The 21,781-nt window shown below is 37.5% G+C and overlaps 1 protein-coding gene across 1 annotated transcript in view; it reads left to right on the top strand.

Annotated features, from left to right (window-relative positions):
- ergic2 (ERGIC and golgi 2) overlaps positions 1-21,781 on the top strand; it is a 56,818-nt gene that overhangs the window by 11,545 nt on the left and 23,492 nt on the right. The window contains exons 4-11 of the mRNA XM_059978239.1: positions 21-67; positions 1,642-1,712; positions 4,129-4,169; positions 4,838-4,939; positions 8,173-8,268; positions 16,003-16,058; positions 17,772-17,870; positions 20,539-20,636. Of these exons, the coding sequence (XP_059834222.1) occupies positions 21-67; positions 1,642-1,712; positions 4,129-4,169; positions 4,838-4,939; positions 8,173-8,268; positions 16,003-16,058; positions 17,772-17,870; positions 20,539-20,636 (610 nt within the window). The remainder of the gene's footprint in view (positions 1-20; positions 68-1,641; positions 1,713-4,128; positions 4,170-4,837; positions 4,940-8,172; positions 8,269-16,002; positions 16,059-17,771; positions 17,871-20,538; positions 20,637-21,781) is intronic.

Below are 21,781 nucleotides of genomic sequence, written 5' to 3'. Positions count from 1 at the left end.
TTTCTTATTTTATCTTACAGCAAACTGAGAATCAATTTAGATATTACAGTTTCAATGAAATGCCATTGTAAGTACTCCGTCAATATTATTGCCGATTCTGAGTTCATCCTAATTTTTATAGTTGTTGTGAAGGTAACTTGTTTACTAAACTATCTTTTTAACATGTGACCTGTTGATTCCATGCACGTGGGCTCCTAACAGAATTTTGCTGATAAACACATTTGTGAAGTACAGGATTAATGGAAACATGAACTGAATTTAAATGCTTTATGGGCACAGCAACAAATTCATCTTAATCTTTGTGCTGATTATTAAGCAGTCGTTCAATCAGTATTGGCTGCATTTTCAGCACCTGATGTTGGAACACTAGTAATACGGCTACAGTACTATAAATCTATAGTTCCTAATAGTTATCGATGGAGGAGTTTGTCCACTATTTTCTGCTGAAAGGAGAAATGTGGATATTTTCCGTGAGAGCAAGAATTGAAAGCTCTGTAGTTTAATAGAGTACAGATGACTGATAACTGTCTCGAAGGGGAGGGAGTATTTGCATACTTGTGAAGAAAGGAACAAATGTTGAATAAATTGAGTAGCTTTCAAGAGTATGGTTGATTGATTTTTCTGCTGCTTTCTGTTTTTGATCATGGTAATGCTTACTGCCAAAAAAAAAGTGACTTTTTGATTTTGTGAATACCAGGGTGATGTTTAATGTATGAATGCATCTTTCAGTGAAATGAATACAATAATCGGGTCAGTTTGGACAATGAAGATATTGTTCAAAACTCCTGAGCAGTTGAGAAAATCTGTTACAACTTGAACATGTGTTACCTGTGAATCTTAAACTGTTATCTTAAGCATGGAGGCAACTTTTTTTTCATTCATGTTTTCATTATATGTCTTGATCTGGTTTTGCAACCCACTCAGACTTGCTTTTCTATTTGGCAAGTATTATCTGGCTGAATCTGATGCTCAGATAGGTACCTTGGAGAACTGCATGTATTCAATGATGTGTCATTTCTCTTTTTGGAAGGGGTCCAAATGTAACCAAATAACAAGCATCTTGATGTGGCTATACTTTTAATATGATCTCCTTTGAGGAGTACCTTGCACAAAATATACTCCTTTGAATATTATTGTTTACAAGTGGCAGAACTGCTAACTAGGTTTTTGATGTGAGTTTTTGATAAAGTTGTCTTGGGTGTTTCCAGGTGAAATTATTAACTGAAATGTACTTGTATATAATTTTCTATTTTCAGTTATTGCCATAAAGAATACCAGTATTTAAAGTGGAGGTTGATAGATTTGTTAGGGCATCAAAGGTTATAGGTTATAGACTGGGGTTGAGAGGGAATGTAAATCAGTCAAGATGGAATGGCAGAAGAGACTCGATCAGCCTAATTCAGTCCTTATGGTCAACTGGAATAGTACTTCCCTCATGAAATGTTTGCTTCCCTAGATTTTCCCCTATAATACTTGGGTTAATTTACATCAAATTCAGTAGTGTGATTTATGAGTAAAATAAAGTATAGTTATTTCAAATATCCAAGAATTGTTTACTGAAGAAAGTTGATGCTTTTATCTGACAGTAATGAGAGAATTTTTAATCAATCACTGAGATAATACTTCTGTTTTTTTAAATAGATGTCGGTGCAGATGTCCTGGACTTAGCAGAAACAATGGTGGCTGCTTCAGAAGGGCTAAAATATGAACCAGTATGTATCGTTGACGACAGATAATAGGTGCTATTACATAGCTACTTCACAGCTTTAAGAGAAATAAACTGCTTTAGAGATCTAAATGAAGAATCATCATCGTTTTGGAAATGTACATTCAAATTCCTCTGTTTATTAGATTTTATAATCTGTGATAGTATATTAATTCCTAGCATGTGAATATTTCTGACCGGATCAGCATTTGTATTGCCCACCTTCAATTTGACGTTGAGAAGTTGTTTCGTTAAACCACTATCAGTTTGATGTATTAAGAGGGCAGATTAAGTCATCTGCATTAGTTTGGAATTAGGACAGATCAGGTAAGTCTGAACGAACAGCTGGATTTTTAAGATTGCTACCCCATTTTTGTTTTTGTATTTTAATGAAATTACTCTCTGGAGTATTCCTAAAGCTCTCCAGATTACAAGTTTGGAAACGTAGCTACAATTATAATTGATGGTATGTGAAATGAGAATTTCTTAACAACAGCAAGCCCCTGTACTCAGCTGCTTAAGCCCAAACTTGCTTTGCATAGAAGTCCTGCCTCAGAAATGCTTAAAATTTTTTGACAATTTGCAAGACAGCATTGCCATATTATTGTAAAAATGTTAGAAAAATTAGAAAGTGAATGGGAAATCTATTACAATTATATTACTATGAAAATATTAAATTAAAATACTTGAAAACAATCAAAGCATGCAAGTGCAATTAATTCAACTTATTCCCCGCACAAATCCTCTGAAATGTAAGATTATGGTCTGGTTTAGAGAGCAGTTGGGAAATTGCATACACCTGTAGGGAAATTCCCTACAAATTGCAGGAAGTTTTGGCTGATTATGTAGCATTGTCAGTTCATTGAGAAAGTAGCCAAAGGGAAATTAGCTAATAGCCCCAAGGGAACATGAAATAGAGAAGAAACATGGATTTAGAGGAAAAAATACCATTAGACATAGCAGCAGAATTAGGCCATTTGGCCCATTAAGTCTGCTGCGCCATTCAGTCATGACTGATCCTTCTTTCTCTTCCTCAGCTCCACCCCCAGGCTTCTCCCTGTTACCTTTGATGCTGTGTCCAATCAAGAACCTGTCAAGCACTGCCTTAAATACACCCAAAGACCTGGCCTCCACAGCTGACTATGGTAACAAACTCCAGAAGTTCACCACTCTCTAGCTGAAGAAATTCCTCCACATCTGTTTTAAAAGCATACCCCTCTAACCTGAGGCTGTGCCCTCTTGTCCTAGACTCCCCCATCATCATTTCCACTTCTACGTCTAGTCCTTACAACATTCAAAAGATTTCAGTCAGATCCCCCTCCCCCCATCCTTATAAATTCCAGTGAGTACAGACCCAGAGCTATCAAACATTCCTCGTATGAGAGCCCTTTCATTCCTGGAATCATCCTTATGAATCTCCTCTGAACCCTCTCCAATGCCAGCACCACCTGCCATATGCCAGTTTGAAATGTGGAAGCCACCCTTCACTGTAATTGCATTCATAATCTCACTTATAGTGCAGTCCTAATTCTTCTCAAAATAATTTTGCTTGTTCCTTCATCTCTTAACAGTTCTACGCCTTCACTAATGCGGAGTTTAAAACCACTTTGAGAACTTTACCTAGTTGTGAACATCTTCATCTTTCATAATTTTCCTTAGAAAACAGATAATTATTTTTGATTCACTGTCAGCAAAGGACTAGAACAACTTTTTGTTTCCTTTTGTATGTGGAAAAGCCAATGTTAAACAAGTCAATATGCTTTTCACAGGCACACCAGTTGTGTTTTTTTTTTCAAAACTTCCACCTTGTATAGATAATTTATGGTGTTAGTGCTTTACATCATGAGAAGCACTTCCTTAACACAGGTTATAAAATAAATGCCGAATAACAGAGGAACAACTTGCTTCTTTTAAAGACCTTGCCAACAGCTGATTCTGCTAATGGCGCCACTAAAACAGGGTTGGCGCAGCGATGTGGGAAATTTGAAATTAGGTTAGCGAAAATTATGTCCAAACCAGCAGTGGAACTGGATTACTGGTCACCAGATTTGAGATGGTAGACCTGTATTTCATTTTTCCATAAGCTTTGTGCAAAGCTGCATCTGGCTTGTTCAGTTTCAAATTGTATTCCTTGCAATTTTCCATCCCTGTATATCCCTCAGTGTGTTCAGTTTCATGAAACCTGGAGAGAAGGTACAAAGGGTCCTAACACTTCATTTTGATATAAACATATCAGCTCTGCAAATTGGTTAATAGCCCATTAAAATGAGGTCTCTTTCTGTGGGCCTAAATATTTCAGCAATTACTTTGTGATACATCTTGTTCATTGTACTTACGTGCAGCCTGACAATCTAATCACTAAGAATTTTCATTTGTAAGTTGGGTTTTGTATGTAATTGACTTGCATTTCTTTTATATCACAGACTGTGTTTGAATTATCTTCTCATCAGAAAATGTGGCAAAGGTAAGAAACAGATTTTAAATTGTTTTTTAAATATCACTTAATAATACAAAGCATCTGCCAACTGCTTTGTCACAAATATTGCCGTGACTGTTCATGTTTAATAATTCAAAATCTGAAATGTAGAATTGCTTGTCTGTTTGCCGAATGCAGCAAAATAAACACAATTCTCCTAACAAGCTTCAATTCCTTCCACAATTTGCCTTCAATTAGGGTGCAAGCTTTGTGAAGGTTGTTTAAGGGCATAAAATGTTCATGTTCCGTTTATCAATGCCTTATGTTCCCTAGCCTACTTGACAATATCTTGGAGGAAGTCATTGGTCTATATCTTCTTACATTCTTTCAGTGGTAGAATATAACTGAATGAATTATTGAGAGAATTTGCAAGAGGAGGCAACATCCATAGCCATGTTATTTTATTCTAGGGAAAGCAGATTAACAGTTCGCCAGTAGGGAAATGTCACAACCAAACAATTTGTTTATTTTTGTCTATCATGCAGAGCTTTTTTTGACTTGCCGTTTCAATTTGGTCATCGAAATGAAAACCTGCAGGTTCATTAGATTTATTACTGTTAAAATTAATTGGTTATATTACATAAGTAGCATGCTGATGTTTTAATTAGAATACAGAAATAGTAGTGGCTCAAATAATTTGATGTTTCCTTTTTAAGAACACTTCAAAAGATTCGCAAAAAAGTGCAAGAAGAACACTCTCTTCAAGACCTTTTATTCAAAAGTGCTTTTAGAGGCTCCCCAACTGCATTACCACCAAGGTAAATAATCCAGCTAAATTTGATTGTTGAAACTTAACAAAGTTTGTTCTAGAATATATCAATTACTGATTAAGTGGGGTGCTCAGGCTTTGGCTCATAGAGGCTTCAGAGAAGAGAGGCAAAAGCTGTAGGTCGTTTTTTTTTTGTTTAATTTTTCTTTCTTGCTCCTTGCATTCCCACTGGCACTATCCTGCCTTTGGGAATGAGAGGCAGGATAGTGGGATGCTCCTCTTGCGTGATGTGACCTTGCCTTCATGACTACCATATTTGCACAAAGTACATCCAGCTGCAGTTTCTTTGAGACCATCTTAATAATTGGAGTTAGAACTGGATGAAATCTGGATCATTCAGGAGGCTAAGGGAGATGAACAGTTCATACAAGGAGGTAGTTATACCCAAGGTGTAGGACCCAGGTAATTGGTGACTGTCAGACAGGGGGAAAGGAGTTAGGCTACCAGTGCAGAGTACCTCTGTTCCCCTCAATAATGGGTATACAGCTTTGGTTACTATGGTGGGGGGTGGGGGTGACCTAGCAGAGGAAAGCCACAGCGGTCTGGTCTCTGGTGCTGAATCCGGCTCTGTTGCTCAGAAGCGGGGTGGATGGGAAGAAGAGAAGTGCAATTGTGATAGGGAATTCCATAATCAGAGGAGCATATAGGAGACTTTGTGGACATGAAAGACACCCTGGGGGTTTGTTGCCTCCCAGGTGCCATGCTCAGAAATGTCTCGGTTTGGGTCCATATCATTCTAATGGAGTGAGGTGAGCAGCCAGAAGTCATGTACATATTGGTACCAACAACATGGGTAGGAAAAGGCAGAAGGTTCTGAAGCTAGAATATAGGGAATTAGAAAACTGAAAAACAGGACCTTCAGGGTAGTAATTTCTGGATTGCTCTCTGTGCCGGGGGCAGGGTTACAGCTTTCAGGATCATTAGGATCTCTTCTTGGAAAATTGACCTATACAAAAAGGACTAGGTACACCTGAACCCAACAGGGACCAATATCTTTGTAGGCACATTTGCTAGTACTGTTTGGGAAGGTTTAAACTAATTTAGCAGCAGGGTGGGAACCAGAGTGATCGGGCTGAGGATGGGTCAGTTGGTATACAAGTAGACATAGTGTGTAGTGAGACTGAGAGGCAGGCAGATGATAGGGCAAAATTGCAGTCAGTGGGATGAGTTGATGTGTAACGTGGGAGCATAATTGGAAAAGGATAATGAATACAGGACTGTAGGTGTTGTATTTGAATGTGTATCGTATATAGAATTAGATGATCGTGTCGCACAGTTAGAGATCAGCAGGTATGATGTTGTGGTCGTCACTGAGTCGTGGCTGATCATTGTTGGGAGCTTAGCATCCAAGAATACACATTGTATCAAAAGGACAGGCAAGTATGCAGAGCGGTGTGGTGGCGCTTGGTAAAAGAATCAAATCAAATCCTTAGAAAGGTGACGTAGGATTAGATGATAAGGATTAGAATCCTTATGGGCAGAGTTAAGAAACTGCAGTGATGGGAATTAAATGCAGGCCTCCAAGTAGTAGCCAGGATTTGAAGTACAAATTACAATGGGACATAAAAAAACTCATGTAAAAAAAGGCAATGTTAGAATAGTCATGGGGGATTTCAATAAGCAGATAGATTGTGATGGATATGACAAGATTTTAGAATGGTTCCAAATGACTGGAAAATTGCAAAATCACTCCACTCTTTAAGAACTTAAGGAGGCAGGAAAAAAAATAAATTGTGGGCTGGTTAGCCTAACTTCAGTGGCTGGGAAAATGTGGGGAATGGAAGGAGGGGGGAATATCTGAAGGAGAAATCGATGATCATTCCATCTGGTTGCAGGCTACCTAGATGGAATATGAAGTGTTGCTCCTGGTGCTCCAATGCTTTCATTGGAATGTTGTAAGAGCACGAGATGACCCAGGAAAATATTGCTCACACCTTTGCCCCAAATATTGTAGTCAATTCAGTCTTGATTACTGATGTCCGGATTACTCACTCCTGTACATGCAGTGTTGGAATTCCCAGTATAGATTATGCACCTGTTGTGTCACAGTCGGTTCGGACATTAAACACTTGCCAAAAGAATGATATACCCATTTACATAGCACTCAAGTGATCTAATTTAATTTTAATTATGTTTATAACATTTTGTGAAAAAAGTTAAATCAAGCATCTGCAAATGCTGTTGGATATAGAATAACTTGACTGCACATAGGTTCATACTTCACTGAGATGTCTAATTTGTGGAATATCAGCCTAAAGAGGCCATAAAGGCGGAAAGTAGTTCTGGGATCTTCCTGGTTAAACACTTTTATATATTTGTTTTATAATGAGAAAAGATATGCAGTGCTGACCAATGAGGAATAATTTGTAACCTCCAGTTTTCAGAATTAATGTTGCAGAGTGATTTGAGACATTCAATTATTCTCAATCTGAAGGACAAAGTAACTTGTAAGTTAGTTCTGGTGATGATGTATCCATGCTAACTACACCACATTCATGTTTCGATCTTTTGCTTTCTCCATGATTATATATGGTACAATTTTTAAGTTGTGAGATTGCACAAATCACAAATAAATACCTTTGAATTATTAAGTATTAAATTGCACCATATAATAAAGAGTAAACTACTTTATTAATTTAATAAAAGGTTTCTTTGTTCAATATTCAATTTATTTTTGTAGAGTATGTATATAAATGTCAAGAATTTCATGTTATTCTCAAAAATGTTCATGATGTTACATATAGAATCCGAATTGAATTGTGCATTCTATAGGAAGAGAAATTGTTTAGTTTAATAGATTATCATAACTGATTAATATGGATTCTTTCCTCTCTAATATTTGTATATCTGTGCACTTGTAATGCTACTATGACACTAATTTCTTTTGGTATCAATAAAATGTCTGTCTAATATGTCAGTATGATTTTGGATGCTTGGTAGATAAATAGGGGATATAAGTAGTAGATAAATGAAACTTGACCTTCTCCAGTTTCAACTTTAGGCTTGACAAGATTACAGACTGAGGTGTCTGCACTTCTATGTGTAAAAATAATGCAATGTTTCCATTTTTCACAATCAGTAATCTTAATATTTCTGAGCACTGATTAGTTTTGAAATCATTGTGTTCAGCTCTTCGGTGTTCATTAGTATTTGTAAATATTGGTTGGTTGTGACTATAGTAAATTTAGTAACTACAAAGAAAATTATTTTTAATATTTGCAGGGAAGACAAATTATCTTATCCACATGATGCCTGTAGAATACATGGACATTTGTATGTCAACAAAGTAGCAGGAAATTTCCACATAACTGTGGGCAAGTACGTGCATCTTTAATATATTATTAACTCTTCCTTTCTGAAGCAAATGACTAATTAGTTTCCATTGGTATTTAAATTTAGAATTTTTTATGAACATTATAGTGTGAGGCATTCTCTGCCATCATTCTTGTGCTGTATGTGGTATGCAAACGTTGGTAGGACAAGTTCAAAGAGATTGTTCAGAAGACATATATGTACTCACTTCTCTCCCTATTCACTTCATTCTGTGATCAATTGTCCAACTTGGTCGTAGATAGTTAAAGGTACTAATACTTTGAGTTTCAAGAGGCAAGATTATAAACAACTTGCTGGTAAAATTGATTGTTGCTTTAATACTTTATTGGTATGGCAAAGCTGGGAAAGAATGGTCCATCAGGTATTTTGTAATTAAAGTTTACAAGAGATTTATATGGATCATTCAACTAAAACATTTTCAAATGCACAGAGTTGGTGTATATATTGCATAACAACTATGCAGGAGCTACTAAATAGATTAAAAGATATAAAAAAATAAAAACAGAAAATGTTGAAAAAGCTCAGCTTGTCAAATACCATCTACGTAAAGAAACTAAGTTTCAGGTCTGAGACTTCCTGAGAACAGATTTCTGAGAGAAGAAGTTCAGGTAATATTTTCCTTAAAGAAAATACTTTGATAAAGGAATAAAATAGTTGATCTGTTAATTACCTTTTTATAGCATGGATAATAGCTTTGTGCAAATTGGCTGCAGTGGTGGTGATTCTCAATCCTGAGCATATAGCTAAGAAGTAGGATCTGTGAAGTGGAGTAATTATTATTGCAAAATATAGACACTTGTATAAATGCTTTTATTACAGATTTTTAACCAAAGTAGATTAGAGTAAGATTTGTTCAAATCTAATAATAGCAAATTTCTTGAGTGTATTTAGGATATTTTTCTGCAAAAAAAAAATGTTAGGTCTGTATTCAAAGTCAGGAATTGAGAATTGAGCATGTTAGGATTAACGTTCTGAGTTGTGTATTTCAATGTAGGAACTATTATAGAGAAGGCAGATGATGTTGAGGCATGGATCAGCATATTCAGTTATGACCATTTGTGAGACTTGGTTGCAGGAGGGGCAGAATTGGGAGCTCAAATTTTCAAGGTTCTGGTGTTTTAAACTTGGTAGAGCGGGAGGGAATAAAGGGGCATTACTAGTTAGGGCAAATGTCACAGCGTTGCTCAGTTAGAGGCCATATGGCAAAACTATAGAATAAGAAAGAGATGACTATGTTAATGGGAATATATAATAAATCATGCAACAGTCCGCAGGATCTACAGGGGAAATTTGTAGAGAAATTGCAGGCTGTTGCAAAAATACAAAAGATTGTGATAAGTGATTTTAACTTTCCACATACTGACTGGGACTGCCATTCGATTAAAAAGGTGAGATGGCATTGAGTTTGTTAGATGTGTTTAGGAAAAGTTTCTTAATCAATAGATAAAGGTCCCAACTAGAGAGAGGAGGTCTTGTATTGCACTATTAGGGAATGAGACAGGGCAGATGACGGAAGTTTGTGTAGGGGAACACTGCATCTAGTGATCATAATGTCATTAGTTTCAGCGTAATTTTGGAAAAGCGTGGGTCTGGTCCTCAGGTTGATGTTCACATGCTTGGTAAGTGGGAGGCCTTCAGAGGTGACATTTTGAGAGTATAGAGTTTGTATATTCCTGTCAGAATAAAAGGCAAGGATAGCAGGTTTTGGGAGCCTTGGTTTTTGAGAGATATTGAGATCTTGGTTAAGAAAGAAGGAGCTGCATAGCAGGTATAGGCAGAATGGAACAAATGAGGTACTTGACAAAGTGCAAGAGAACACAAGGAAATCAGGAGGATTAAAGAAGGCATGAGGTTGCTCTGGTGGATAAGGTGAAGGAGAATCCCAGGGGCTTTTACAGATATATGAAGAGCAAAGGATAGCAAGAGACAAAATTGGTCTTGAAAATTATCTATGCATGGAGCTGAAAGAGATGGGGGATATCTCGTGTAGACTTTGTGCATCTGTATTTACCTGGGAGACAGAGTCTACAGAAGTGAGGAAAATAGCGGTGACCATATACCGATTACAGAGGAGGAGGTGTTTGCTGTCTTGAGGCAAATTAGGATGGACAAGTCCTAAGGGTCTGACAGTGTTTCCTGACGAGATCTTATGTTGAAGTTGTATAAGATGTTGCTGAGGCCCAATTTGGAATATTGTGTGCAGCTATGGTCACCTACCTACAAGAAAGATGTCAATAAGATTGAAAGAGTGCAGAGAACATTTACAAAGACATTGCCAAGACTTAAGGACCTGAGATGTAGGGAAAGACAGACAGACATACTTTATTGATCCCGAGGGAAATTGGGTTTTGTTACAGCCGCACCAACCAAGAATAGTGAAGAAATATAGCAATATAAAACCATAAATAATTAAATAATAAGTTAATCATGCAGTGGAAATAAGTCCTGGACCAGCCTATTGGCACAGGGTGTCTGGCATTCCGAGGGAAGAGTTGTAAAGTTTGATGGCCATGGGTAGGAATGACTTCCTATGACGCTCAGTGTTACATCTCGGTGGAATGAGTCTCTGGCTGAATGTACTCCTGTGCCTAACCAGTACATTATGGAGTGGTTGGGAGACATTGTCCAAGATGGCATGCAACTTCGACAGCATCCTCTTTTCAGACACCACAGTCAGAGAGTTCAGTTCCACCCCAACAACATCACTGGCCTTATGAATGAGTTTGTTGATTCTATTGGTGTCTGCTCAGCATCGTCTGGCAGATGTTAAAGGACCTCAGTCTCCTCAGGAAGTAGAGATGGCTCTGACCCTCCTTGTAGACAGCCTCAGTGTTCTTTGACCAGTCCAGTTTATTGTCCATTCGTATTCCCAGATATTTGTAATCCTCCACCATGTCCACACTGACCCCTTGGATGGAAACAGGGATCACTGGTGCCTTAGCCCTCCTTAGGTCCACCACCAGCTCCTTAGTCTTTTTCACATTAAGCTGCAGATGATTCTGCTCACACCATATAACAAAGTTTCCCACCGTTGCCCTGTACTCCGCCTCATCTCCCTTGTTGATGCATCCAACTATGGCAGAGTCATCAGAAAACTTCTGAAGATGGCAAGACTCTGTTATAGCTGAAGTCTGAGGCGTAGATGGTGAAGAGAAAGGGAGACACGACAGTCCCCTGTGGAGCCCCAGTGCTGCTGACCACTCTGTCTGACACACAGTGTTGCAAGCGCACATACTGTGTATAGGTTAGGACTTATTCCCTAGAACATAGGATGAAGAGGGAAGATTTGGTAGTGGTATACATAGGGACATGGATATTGTGAATATCAGCAGGCTTTTTCCACTGGGATTGGGTGGGACTAGAACTAGGGGTCATGGTTTAAGGATGAAAGGTGAAATGTTTAAGAGGAACATGAGGGGTAACTTATTCACTCAAAGGCTGGTGAGAGTGTTAAACGAGCTACCAGTGGAAGTGGTGGATGTGGATTTGATTTCAACTTTTAAGAGAAAGTTGGATAGATACATATATGAGAGGGCCATGGAGGGCTATGATCTGGGTGCAGGTCGGTGGGACTAGGCAGATTAATGGTTCATCATGGACTAGATGGACTGAAGGGTCTGTTTCTGTGCTATGACTGACTACTCAAACATGAAGCCAGGTGATCTTAGATTGCTCCCATTTACTATTCATTTGTTTTTAAATCATAATCATATTTGATTGACTTCAAGCAGCTACTAAGACAATTTACATTAAACTGGGCATGCCTGAGATCCCAATAATTTTTTTTGATGTTTGAATTAATTAAAAAGAAATCCAGCACTAAGGAATGATGTATTAACTTATCTAAAAACACAAGCCACTCGGAAGATTAAACAAGATTAGCCACTTCTTTGGTAAGGAAGACAGAATGTTTCTGGTCAATGGTCTGTCATTGGAACTAAAAATAAGTTAAACAGTTTTTCAGATGCATTGTACGGGATAAGAGAAAAAAGAACAAATGTTAAGAAGCAAATATGCAGTGGAATGCAGGATAGATGAAGTGATGACTATACTATAAGGCAAAATGGAATGGTAATAAACAGGATAAGTTCGAAAGTGATATTGATAGAGATAGAAAAATAATTATTTGTGCTAAAGTGTTCTTGAAAGACTTCAAGTTTATGATGAGCTTTGTTGAAATTGTGAGGGATGTCAAGGATGGAAAGATTAGGGAAGTACAGCTGAAGAGTATATGACATGAAAAATCGGGGCTAGAATTTTTGGGAACATAATTCTCCTGGTGTGGTAGGATTTTGGTATTACATCTGCAAGTGGCTTTCTAGCTTGTGTTTCTTTAAAGCAAAGGTAATAAAGGGCATATGTTGAAGGTTAACATAAAGATCAGCCATGATCTCATTGATTAGTCGAATAACTTAAAAGGATTGAATAGCCTATACCTTTACCACTGCATACATCTGTGGGGAATTTTAACCAAAGTGAAAGTAATCTTTCTCCATTTTTATGCACAATGAATTATCAATAAGGCACTAGGAGACTTTTCCACATAAATTGATTCAGAAGTTCCTGGTGGGTTGGGCGGGGGGGGGGGGGGGGTCACCAGTCATACACCACCACCATCATCTGTTTACTGTAGGTATACAGAAACAATATGCTTTTGAAATTTATTGGAGCAGATTGTGGCCTTAAATGTCACTCGGTCCAGCATTCACCATACCTACAAAGCTGCTGAGAAAGTTGACAAAAGTATTACAAAGCTTTACTTGTTGACAAACCTGCCAATGTTTTTTCAGAAGCATTCAAAAACCCACTAAGGTAAAATGACATAACCATTAAATTTTAATAATTAAAATATTTATTTAAAATAAATACTTAAGTTCACCAATCCCAAATGATAAAGCATAATGAACAAAGGGGAACTGGTAGGCTTGGTGTTTTAAGGATTTGCAGAGGTACATGATAAGGTATCACAAAAGATTATTGATACCAGGATTGAAGGCAATTGCTACAGCCAGTTTATTCTTGTTATTTCTGCTCATCCAGTATTCGATGTAAGATAAGTATTTAGCTGTTTGAATGTGACGGAAGCATCTAAAGAGGTGATGGTGAGGAGGAGCAGTGTGTGGAATAACATGTGTGGAATCATGCACATTAATTTATAGTACTCAGATAATTTCCTACCATTTCTCTCTCATGATCTTGGGATATATCCCATCAGATATTGATGTTTGCTTTTCTTTTACCTGACAATTAAAAGGAAAATTTCTTCCCTGCGTCATGAGCCTACTCTTGGGTAACTAAGATTTGCTTCTCTCTAATATTTGGCTCATTAGCAAAGTAACTATTACTTTCTACATTAAGATGATCCCTTGTTCATTTAATCTATTATACATATTCTTCAGTTTATTGTGTTTTAGTAAATGAGCTTGATATTAATTCATTTTTCCTTAATCTCCTGATTTATTGACTTGCTACATCAATATTATGCCAAATGTTTTTTTTCTCTATTAGTTGATTCCATAAGATCATAAAGTATAGGAGCAGAATTAGGCCATTTGGCCTATTGAGTCTGCTCCACCATTACATCATAGCTGATCCATTTCCCTCAGCCCCAAACTCCTGCCTTCTCCCTGTATTTCTTCATGCCCTGAGTAATCAAGAATCTATCAACTTCTACCTTAAATATACTCAAAGATTTGACTCCTACAGCCGGCTATAGCAACAAATTCCACAGACTCTCCATTCTCTGGCAAAAGTAATTCCTCCTCATCTGTTCTAAATGGACATCCCTCCATTTTGAAACTCTGTCCTCTGGCCTTAGACCCCCCCCCCCCCCCCCCACCCCTCTGTAGGAAACAACCTCTCCAATTCTATTCTAACAAGGCCATTCAACACTTGATAGGTTTCAAAGTGATTTTTTTTCTTCCCCCCGCCCCCCCACCCCATTCTTTTGAATTCTATTGTGTACAGGTCCAGAGCTATATGCTCTAATCATATGATAAGCCTTTCAATCCTGGAATCATTTTCATGAACCTCCTTTAAACCTTCGCCAATGTCAGCACATCCTTTCTTAGAAAGGGGCCCAAAACTGCTCACAATACTCCAAATGAGTCCTCATTAGGGCCTTATAAAGTGTTAGCATTACCTCCTTGCTATTATATTCTAAACCTCTCAAAATGAATGCTAACATTGCATTTACCTTCCTCACCACTGACTCAACCTGTAAATTAACCTTTAGGGAATCCTGAATGAGGACTCCCAAGTCTCTTTGCACCTCAGATTTTTGAATTTTCTTTCCATTGAGAAAATAGTTATGCTTCTATTTCTTCTGATAAAGTGCATGACTGTACACTTCCCAATATTGTGTTCCATCTGCCTCTTCTTTGCCTATTCACCTTTATCTGTTTAAGTCCTTCTGTAGCCTTTCTACTTGCTCAACACTACCTGCCCATCCGCCTATCTTTGTATTGTCCGCAAATTTGGCCACAAAGCCATCAGTTCCTTCACCCAAATCATTGTCATATAATGTAAAAAGCAGATCCAACACTTTGAAACACCATTGGTCACTGGCAGCCAACTAGAAAAGTCTCCCTTTATTCCCACTGTACCTCCTGCCAATCAGCCAATACTTTATACATGCAGTATGTTTTTTTTCCTAATACCATGGGGCTCTTAGTTAAGCAGCCTCATGTGCAGCAAATTGTCAGCGGCCTACTGAAAATCTATACATAACATCCACTGATTCTCCTTTATCTATCCTGCTTGTTATTTCTTCAGAGAATTCTAACAGATCTATCAGGCTAGATTTTCCCACAAGGAAACCATGCTGACTTTGGCCTGTTTTATCATGTGCCCCCAAGCACCCCAAAACCATATCCTTAACAATCGACTCCAAAATCTTCCCAACCATTGAGTTCAGATTACCTGGCCTATAAATCTCTCTTCTGCTTCTCTCCCTTCTTGAAGAGTGAAGTGACATTTGCAATTTTCCAATCTTTTGGAACCTTGCCAGAATCCTTGAACGATCAATTGATGTTCATTTCATATTTGCCAGTTCTATTTTAAATGGTCTGTGCAGAATAGTTCTTATTATCTATGCTAAATCATATGACCACATCCAAAAATCCTTTTCAGATATCACATTCTTACCAATACATGTTTCTTATTTCATTTTACCATTTTCTGTGCTGGAGAATACCTCTAAAAATCTGATCTAAAGCCTGTTTCCCAGACTTAAATTCATTTTGCAGAACTTTGGACCTTTCTTTACCAACATCATAGCTCTTACAAGACCATGGAAATACATTTCTCTTTTTTCTTGTGATTTTGTTTTCCAGACCTGTCCTAATATTTTCTACAAAGTGTTCAGGATTTCTCTACTTGGAGTAGGACTAGGGAAATTAGCAGTAATTTTAATATTGTTAACCAGATTCTCTCTTTGACCTGCCACTACTCACAAGCTGGCCTCTTCTTTGCTACCCTGCACTCATGTTTTAATTGAAGTCTTACCTCTTCTCGGTAAGCTGAAGTTTATGGTCTGCATGGGGAAATAAGCATCAGATTATATTGAATGATGGCTTTATTGATAACTATTAATACGTTGTGACTTTTTCAACAGTTCACTATTAAAAATACAGGATTACTGGATTCTTTGGGACTGTATCCAGTTGACAAAAATTCTTGCATATTAATTTCCAATGGATAAATTCTCTGCATTTTTAGGGCAATCCCTCACCCAAGAGGTCATGCACATATGGCAGCTCTTGTTAGTCATGATGGTAAGTGTTGATGAATTCTTGTCCAATATTATTATAGGTTGATTAATAAAGAAAGATGCTGTGTTTTATATTAAATACATGATAGTCATTGAAATCATTATAAAATGTGGACTGCTAACTAATGGGAACTTCTGTGTACCTTTTCAGCTATGGCTCAGTTAATGGCATTTATCTCTGAGTTAGAAGGTTGTTTAAGTCCTGCTCCAGGGACTTAAGTGCAATCTATGCTTATATTCCAGTGCAATCCTGAGGGAGTATTGTACTATCAGATGTCCTACTTTTTGGATAAGTCTTTACTCTGAGATTCTGTGTACCTTAATGGCTCTTTTTTTAAAATCCTATTGCACACATTCAGAAAAGATTAGGAAAGCTCTGGCCAAGCAACATCAGTAAAATGAATTATTTGGCCTTTATGACTTTGCTATCTGTGTATATATTATTATTGCATTTCTAACATTTCAAAAATATAATACACTTCAAATTTTTTTTATTGGATGCAAACCCCTTTGAAACAATACCTGCCCCTTATCTCCCTCTGGTGCTCCTCCCCCTTTTCTTGCTTCCATGGCTTTCTGTCCTCTCGCATCAGATTCCCCTGTCTCCAGCTATGTATCTCTTTTGCCAATCAACCTACCAGCACTTTACTTCACCAACCCTCCCCCATGTTTCACCTATTACCTTGTGTTTCTTCCTCCCTAACCATCACCACCACCCCCCCCCCCCCCCCAACTCTGACTCCTCATCTTTTTTTCTCCGATCCTGATGAAGCGTTGACTGTACTCTTTTCCATAGATACTGCCTGGCCTGCTGAGTTCATCCAGCATTTGGTATGTGTTGCTTGGATTTCCAGCATCTGCAGATTTTTCTTTTGTTTGTTTCACAGCTGCTGGGTATTCCCTGGCATCTCACCAAAGTGGCTTTACTTCATATGAGAGCCTAGAAAGTGAGAATTGTTCATGAACTGAGTCATCACAGGGATTATCACAGTTTAATTGGCAAGAATCCACTTCTGTAATTCCAGCAGTAATCAATGAATAGCTGTCACGTCTGGGAATTGACTGATTCTTCTCCCCTCCCTCAGTTAAAAAGCACTTGCAGTCAATTACCCACCTTTATCCCTGACCCCACTTATATTAGTTATCAAATGTAATCAGGCCTAATATTTGCTGATCCAAGTGGCATATATATCAATCAGTGGAATTAAATTAGATTTAAAGTTGCTTTTAATATATCACAGCATTATCATTCCGTTAACTGGTTTCTAAGAAGTTTTTTAACCTATAACCTTCTACTGCACGCAAGATTTAAAATAAATCTGTAAAATAAAACAATAAAATAAAATTTCACCGAGACAATGTTTTTAACCACATGGAGACACTCTTCAAATAGTCTGTTCCACAACAAAGTCTTCAAGGGATTAAGGTTGCTTTATTTGAATATTAATTTTTGTGTGCTTAATTTTGACCACAATTTCTGAAAAGAATATTTGTATCTTAGGAAGATTTGGAGAGGAAAAAGATGAGAAATGCCTGTAAATCCAGCATTTCAATGTACTAGCTTAATTCTGGCTGTTTTGTTGTTATAAAATGGACAATTTTAGGAGAACAGATTGAAGTTTACATGCAAAACTAACAAGTTTCTGAAGAGTTGTTTGATATATTCGTGAAAATGGAAGACTACTGTTGTATAATAATCTTTAAAATTTGTTTTCAGTGTACAATTTTTCACATCGAATAGATCACTATTCATTTGGAGAACCAATTCCAGGAATTATCAATCCACTAGATGGAACAGAAAAAATTGCCATAGATCGTGAGTTTAATTTATTATTTTGTCCATTGTAAAATGATGAAGAAAACTTTTCTATGCATTTCTTGTATTCTTGCAGATGGAACACAAGTGGAGAATTTCTTCCATTCGTTTTATTCCTGTGTGTGTCCTTTACTCTTGAATTCTTACTCAGCAGTTGTTCTTTCACACTGATTTTATGTGATGCCTTCAAGTCAGACATTTCATTGAGATCTTACAGGTTGATTATTAATCTTTCTATTCTGTGACATGAGCTGTATTGATTTGATAACAATTTGTTCACAGTGAGATAATGCAACTTGCCCACAACTCAAATGAAGGAGCAGGTGTCAGTAGCACAACAAGCTGTGGAGAGGAAGGTGGAGGATATCAGGGAGTGAGCAGGCAATGTCAGCAGGAGGTGATATTAGGAGGGAAGGTAATAATAAAAAAGAAAACAATATTGAAGTTAGTAGACAGAAGAGGACAGCACAAAAGGGAGAAGCACTAATCCTATATTTTCCTCATAACCACAAACCAGTACGCAGACATATATGTTGTACTTTCCTGTCTCCTACCCATTTAAGAAAAATAACCAAAGGAAATAACAGATGAGAATTAATGAAGTAGATGAAAATTCAAAAAAAGAAGAAACAAGTACAATTTCAGTAGGGACAGTGAGAGATGCAACCATCCAGTATAACAAGGTACATTTTGTAAATTTCCAAGATGCATTGAAGCAAAAATCAAAAAAGAATCCAGTTATGAGGAGATGTAAGAGGGTTGAACAATAGCTTGATGAAAGAGGTGAGTGTTGAAGATAGTAAAAAGGAAACAAAAGGGCTTGGGTTCTAAAAGAAATAATTTCAGAATTTGAGGCTTATATGTATACATGGAGGCAAATAAGGGGAGAGATACACAAGTATAACAATTACAGTAAATTACAGTACTAAACTGCCACATACGTATGTAGTTGAAATGATGTCAATACACTACACTTGACTGAAGTATTTACAGGGCAATTCATCTTCTATATGATTTTTAAGCATTTTTTTAAAATTCACTAAGTATGTCTTTTGTGGCATAGTTGAATTTGCTGGAGCCTGAACCTGTAACTATAGAGATGTGAACAATAGTATTCATGGTTAGTTTACAAATTTATTACACTGTGGTTTAGTTGCAGCAAGATAATTTCCTGATAACAGAAAGTGCAGAAGTGTGTTTATCCTGTTTATCCTGAAGTGCCGAAATATGTATTCCACATTAGTCTCAAAACAGAAACTAGTTGAGATGCCAGAGGATACAATCATGTCGAAGCTCAGGACTTGCATATTCATGAAAACTTATCAAGAAGTTCTTTACATTAAAACAGTTACTGGAGTAAAGGCTGACAGTTTCTCATGAAATAACCAGCTTGGTAGCTGAAATTTGTGACCACTATACCAACTGAGTGCACAAAGGTGTCAAATTCATGAGGGATAAATAGCTGGCCAAAATAACAAATGAAAATTTAGGTATGACTTCATCTCTGCAGTGACAGATGGAGGGGTTGACTGCTGGATACCAGCTTTATATGGAAATTTCATCTTGTATGTTTCAGCTGGTCAGAGCAATCTGAAACTCATCACCATCCCAGACCCTACTGTTCACAATTGGTATAAAGGTAATGAGAACCCTAATGCAGTGGATTCTAGTTAATAGGAATACATGCGACCCAGTACATTTTGACCCAATTAAGTGACTGCTCCAGTTAGCCAAGGTTACATGAAAATAGTTAAAACTTATTTTAAAGAAAGACAAATTATGTATTTAAATGAAATGTAGAACAAACCGGAACACTAACAATACTACTACAGTACTATGAAACTGTAGTACCTAATATTTAGCAACAGGGGAATTAATTCAGTATATACTGCCATGTTTTTTTGACTGACTGTAAGTGAACAAAATCATCATAGACACCCAGTGCAGATAATGGACTACCTCATACAATGCTTTCAATGACTGTATCCTCCAAATCTCCATTTTCATTGTAACATTTAACGTGATTGGTGAAACCTTCAAATTCTTAGTAGTTCCAAATTTGAAATAGTGAAATCGTTTAATTTTTCACTCCTGGCCATTTCTGGCATCTCCAAGTCTGAATGCTTAAAGCTGCAGTGAGCAAAGCAGTTCTAAATTGTCTTACTGCTTATTTCGTGCCAACTATCACTGACTAAAATCACTGCTTTTTGAACACAAACACATGCATCTAATACTATTTAAATATTGGAGGAACTCAGCAGGTCAGGCAGTATCTGTAGAAACGAACAGTTAACGTTTCGGGCCGAGACCCTTCGTCAATCACTGTCCAGCATGTTGTACATGTTGCCTTGACCCCGGCATCTGCTGTGCACTTTCTGTTTACTATTTAAAAATTATTTGGTCTAAGCACAGTTAGCGTTTAACGGCCACATGTGCACACAATTGATGCTAGTTAGAAAGTTTAACAACAGTCTCCTAAAACAGTGGCATAATGTTCTAAATAAATGAAGGGAATCCTGGCTATTTTCTTGTAGAGTTTGTTCTTTGTGTTGTCCCAAATATGTGGCCACTCTAATTAACTGTTGACACAATTAACTGGAATCCACTGTATTTGAATGCTCTCTGATTGCTTTTCTGAAATTTCAAATGCATTTATTTTGTATTTTAGATAATCAGATGTTTCAATACTTCATCACAATTGTGCCAACGAAACTGAATACTTACAAATTCTCAGCAGAAACCCATCAGTATTCAGTCACAGAGAGGGTAAGCTATTTTCTGAAGTTTGGTTTTATTTCATCACTCAGATGAGCAAGTTAAACAATCACATCTGTTTCAATTCTTTCTTCGGTTTATTCTCTTTGCTGGTGTACATTCATTTTTTTAAATATTCTTGTCAGTTGCTTAACCAATTGCACAGGGAGCATATGCTAAGGAAGTATTTCAATGTAGTTTCAAATTATCTGAACATTGAGCAGTACAGCACAGGTGTAAATGCCACGGTGGACTCTATTAAATTAAACTAAATCTCTATTCCTCCACATTCTTCCAGTGCCCTCAGCTAAAAGCTGCTTAAATGGCACTATGGTATCTGCCTCCACCACTAACCCTGGAAGCCTGTTCCAAGCACCCACCACCGTACTTCTTATAAAAAAAAGATCTCTTCTCCCCCCACAGCTCAACTTTTCTGCCCTCCAGTATTTGACATTTTTACTATGGGGGAGGAGGAGAGAAGTTTCTGAATGTCCATGCTGTCAACATTTCATAATTGTATAATCTTCTGTCAGGTGTGCTCTCAGCACCCAAACCCAACACTCCAGAGAAAACAGTCCAAATTTGTCTAACTTCTTGTAGCTACATGCTCTTTAATTCAAGGAGCAACCTGGTAAACTTTTGTATCTTTTCCAAAGCTTTCACATCCTTCCTATAATGAGGAAACCAGAAATGCACACATAAATGCAAAGCTTTATGTAGCTGTAATGTGACTTCCTGACGCTCAAACTAGGTGCTATGACCTATGAAGGCAATTATGTCATATAGCTTCGTGACCATGCAATTCAACTGCATGATCACTTTCAAGGAACTGTGGACTTGTATATTTTCCTCTTAGATTTGACCTCACCTCAACTCTCTTCCATTTCCTTTGGCCCTGTGAGTCCATGCCCACCCCATTAGTCTGAATGTCTTGCATTCAGCCCTTATTCCTTTAAGCCTCTCTCCTCCATCTACCTATGCAAGTACTTAAGCGACACTATTGTGCCTGCCTCACCACTTCTGGCAACTCATTCCATGTACTCACCACTTGTATGAATGTTACCCCTCAGGTCCCTTTTTAAATTGTGTCCTTTCACCCTGAATCAATGGCCCTTAGTTTTGGACCCCCCCCCCCCCTATCATAAGGAAAAGTCAGT

The sequence above is a fragment of the Hypanus sabinus genome, chromosome 8 (assembly GCF_030144855.1).
Source record: "Hypanus sabinus isolate sHypSab1 chromosome 8, sHypSab1.hap1, whole genome shotgun sequence".
NCBI lineage: Eukaryota > Metazoa > Chordata > Chondrichthyes > Myliobatiformes > Dasyatidae > Hypanus > Hypanus sabinus.
This window is presented reverse-complemented; position numbering and strand designations above follow the sequence as displayed.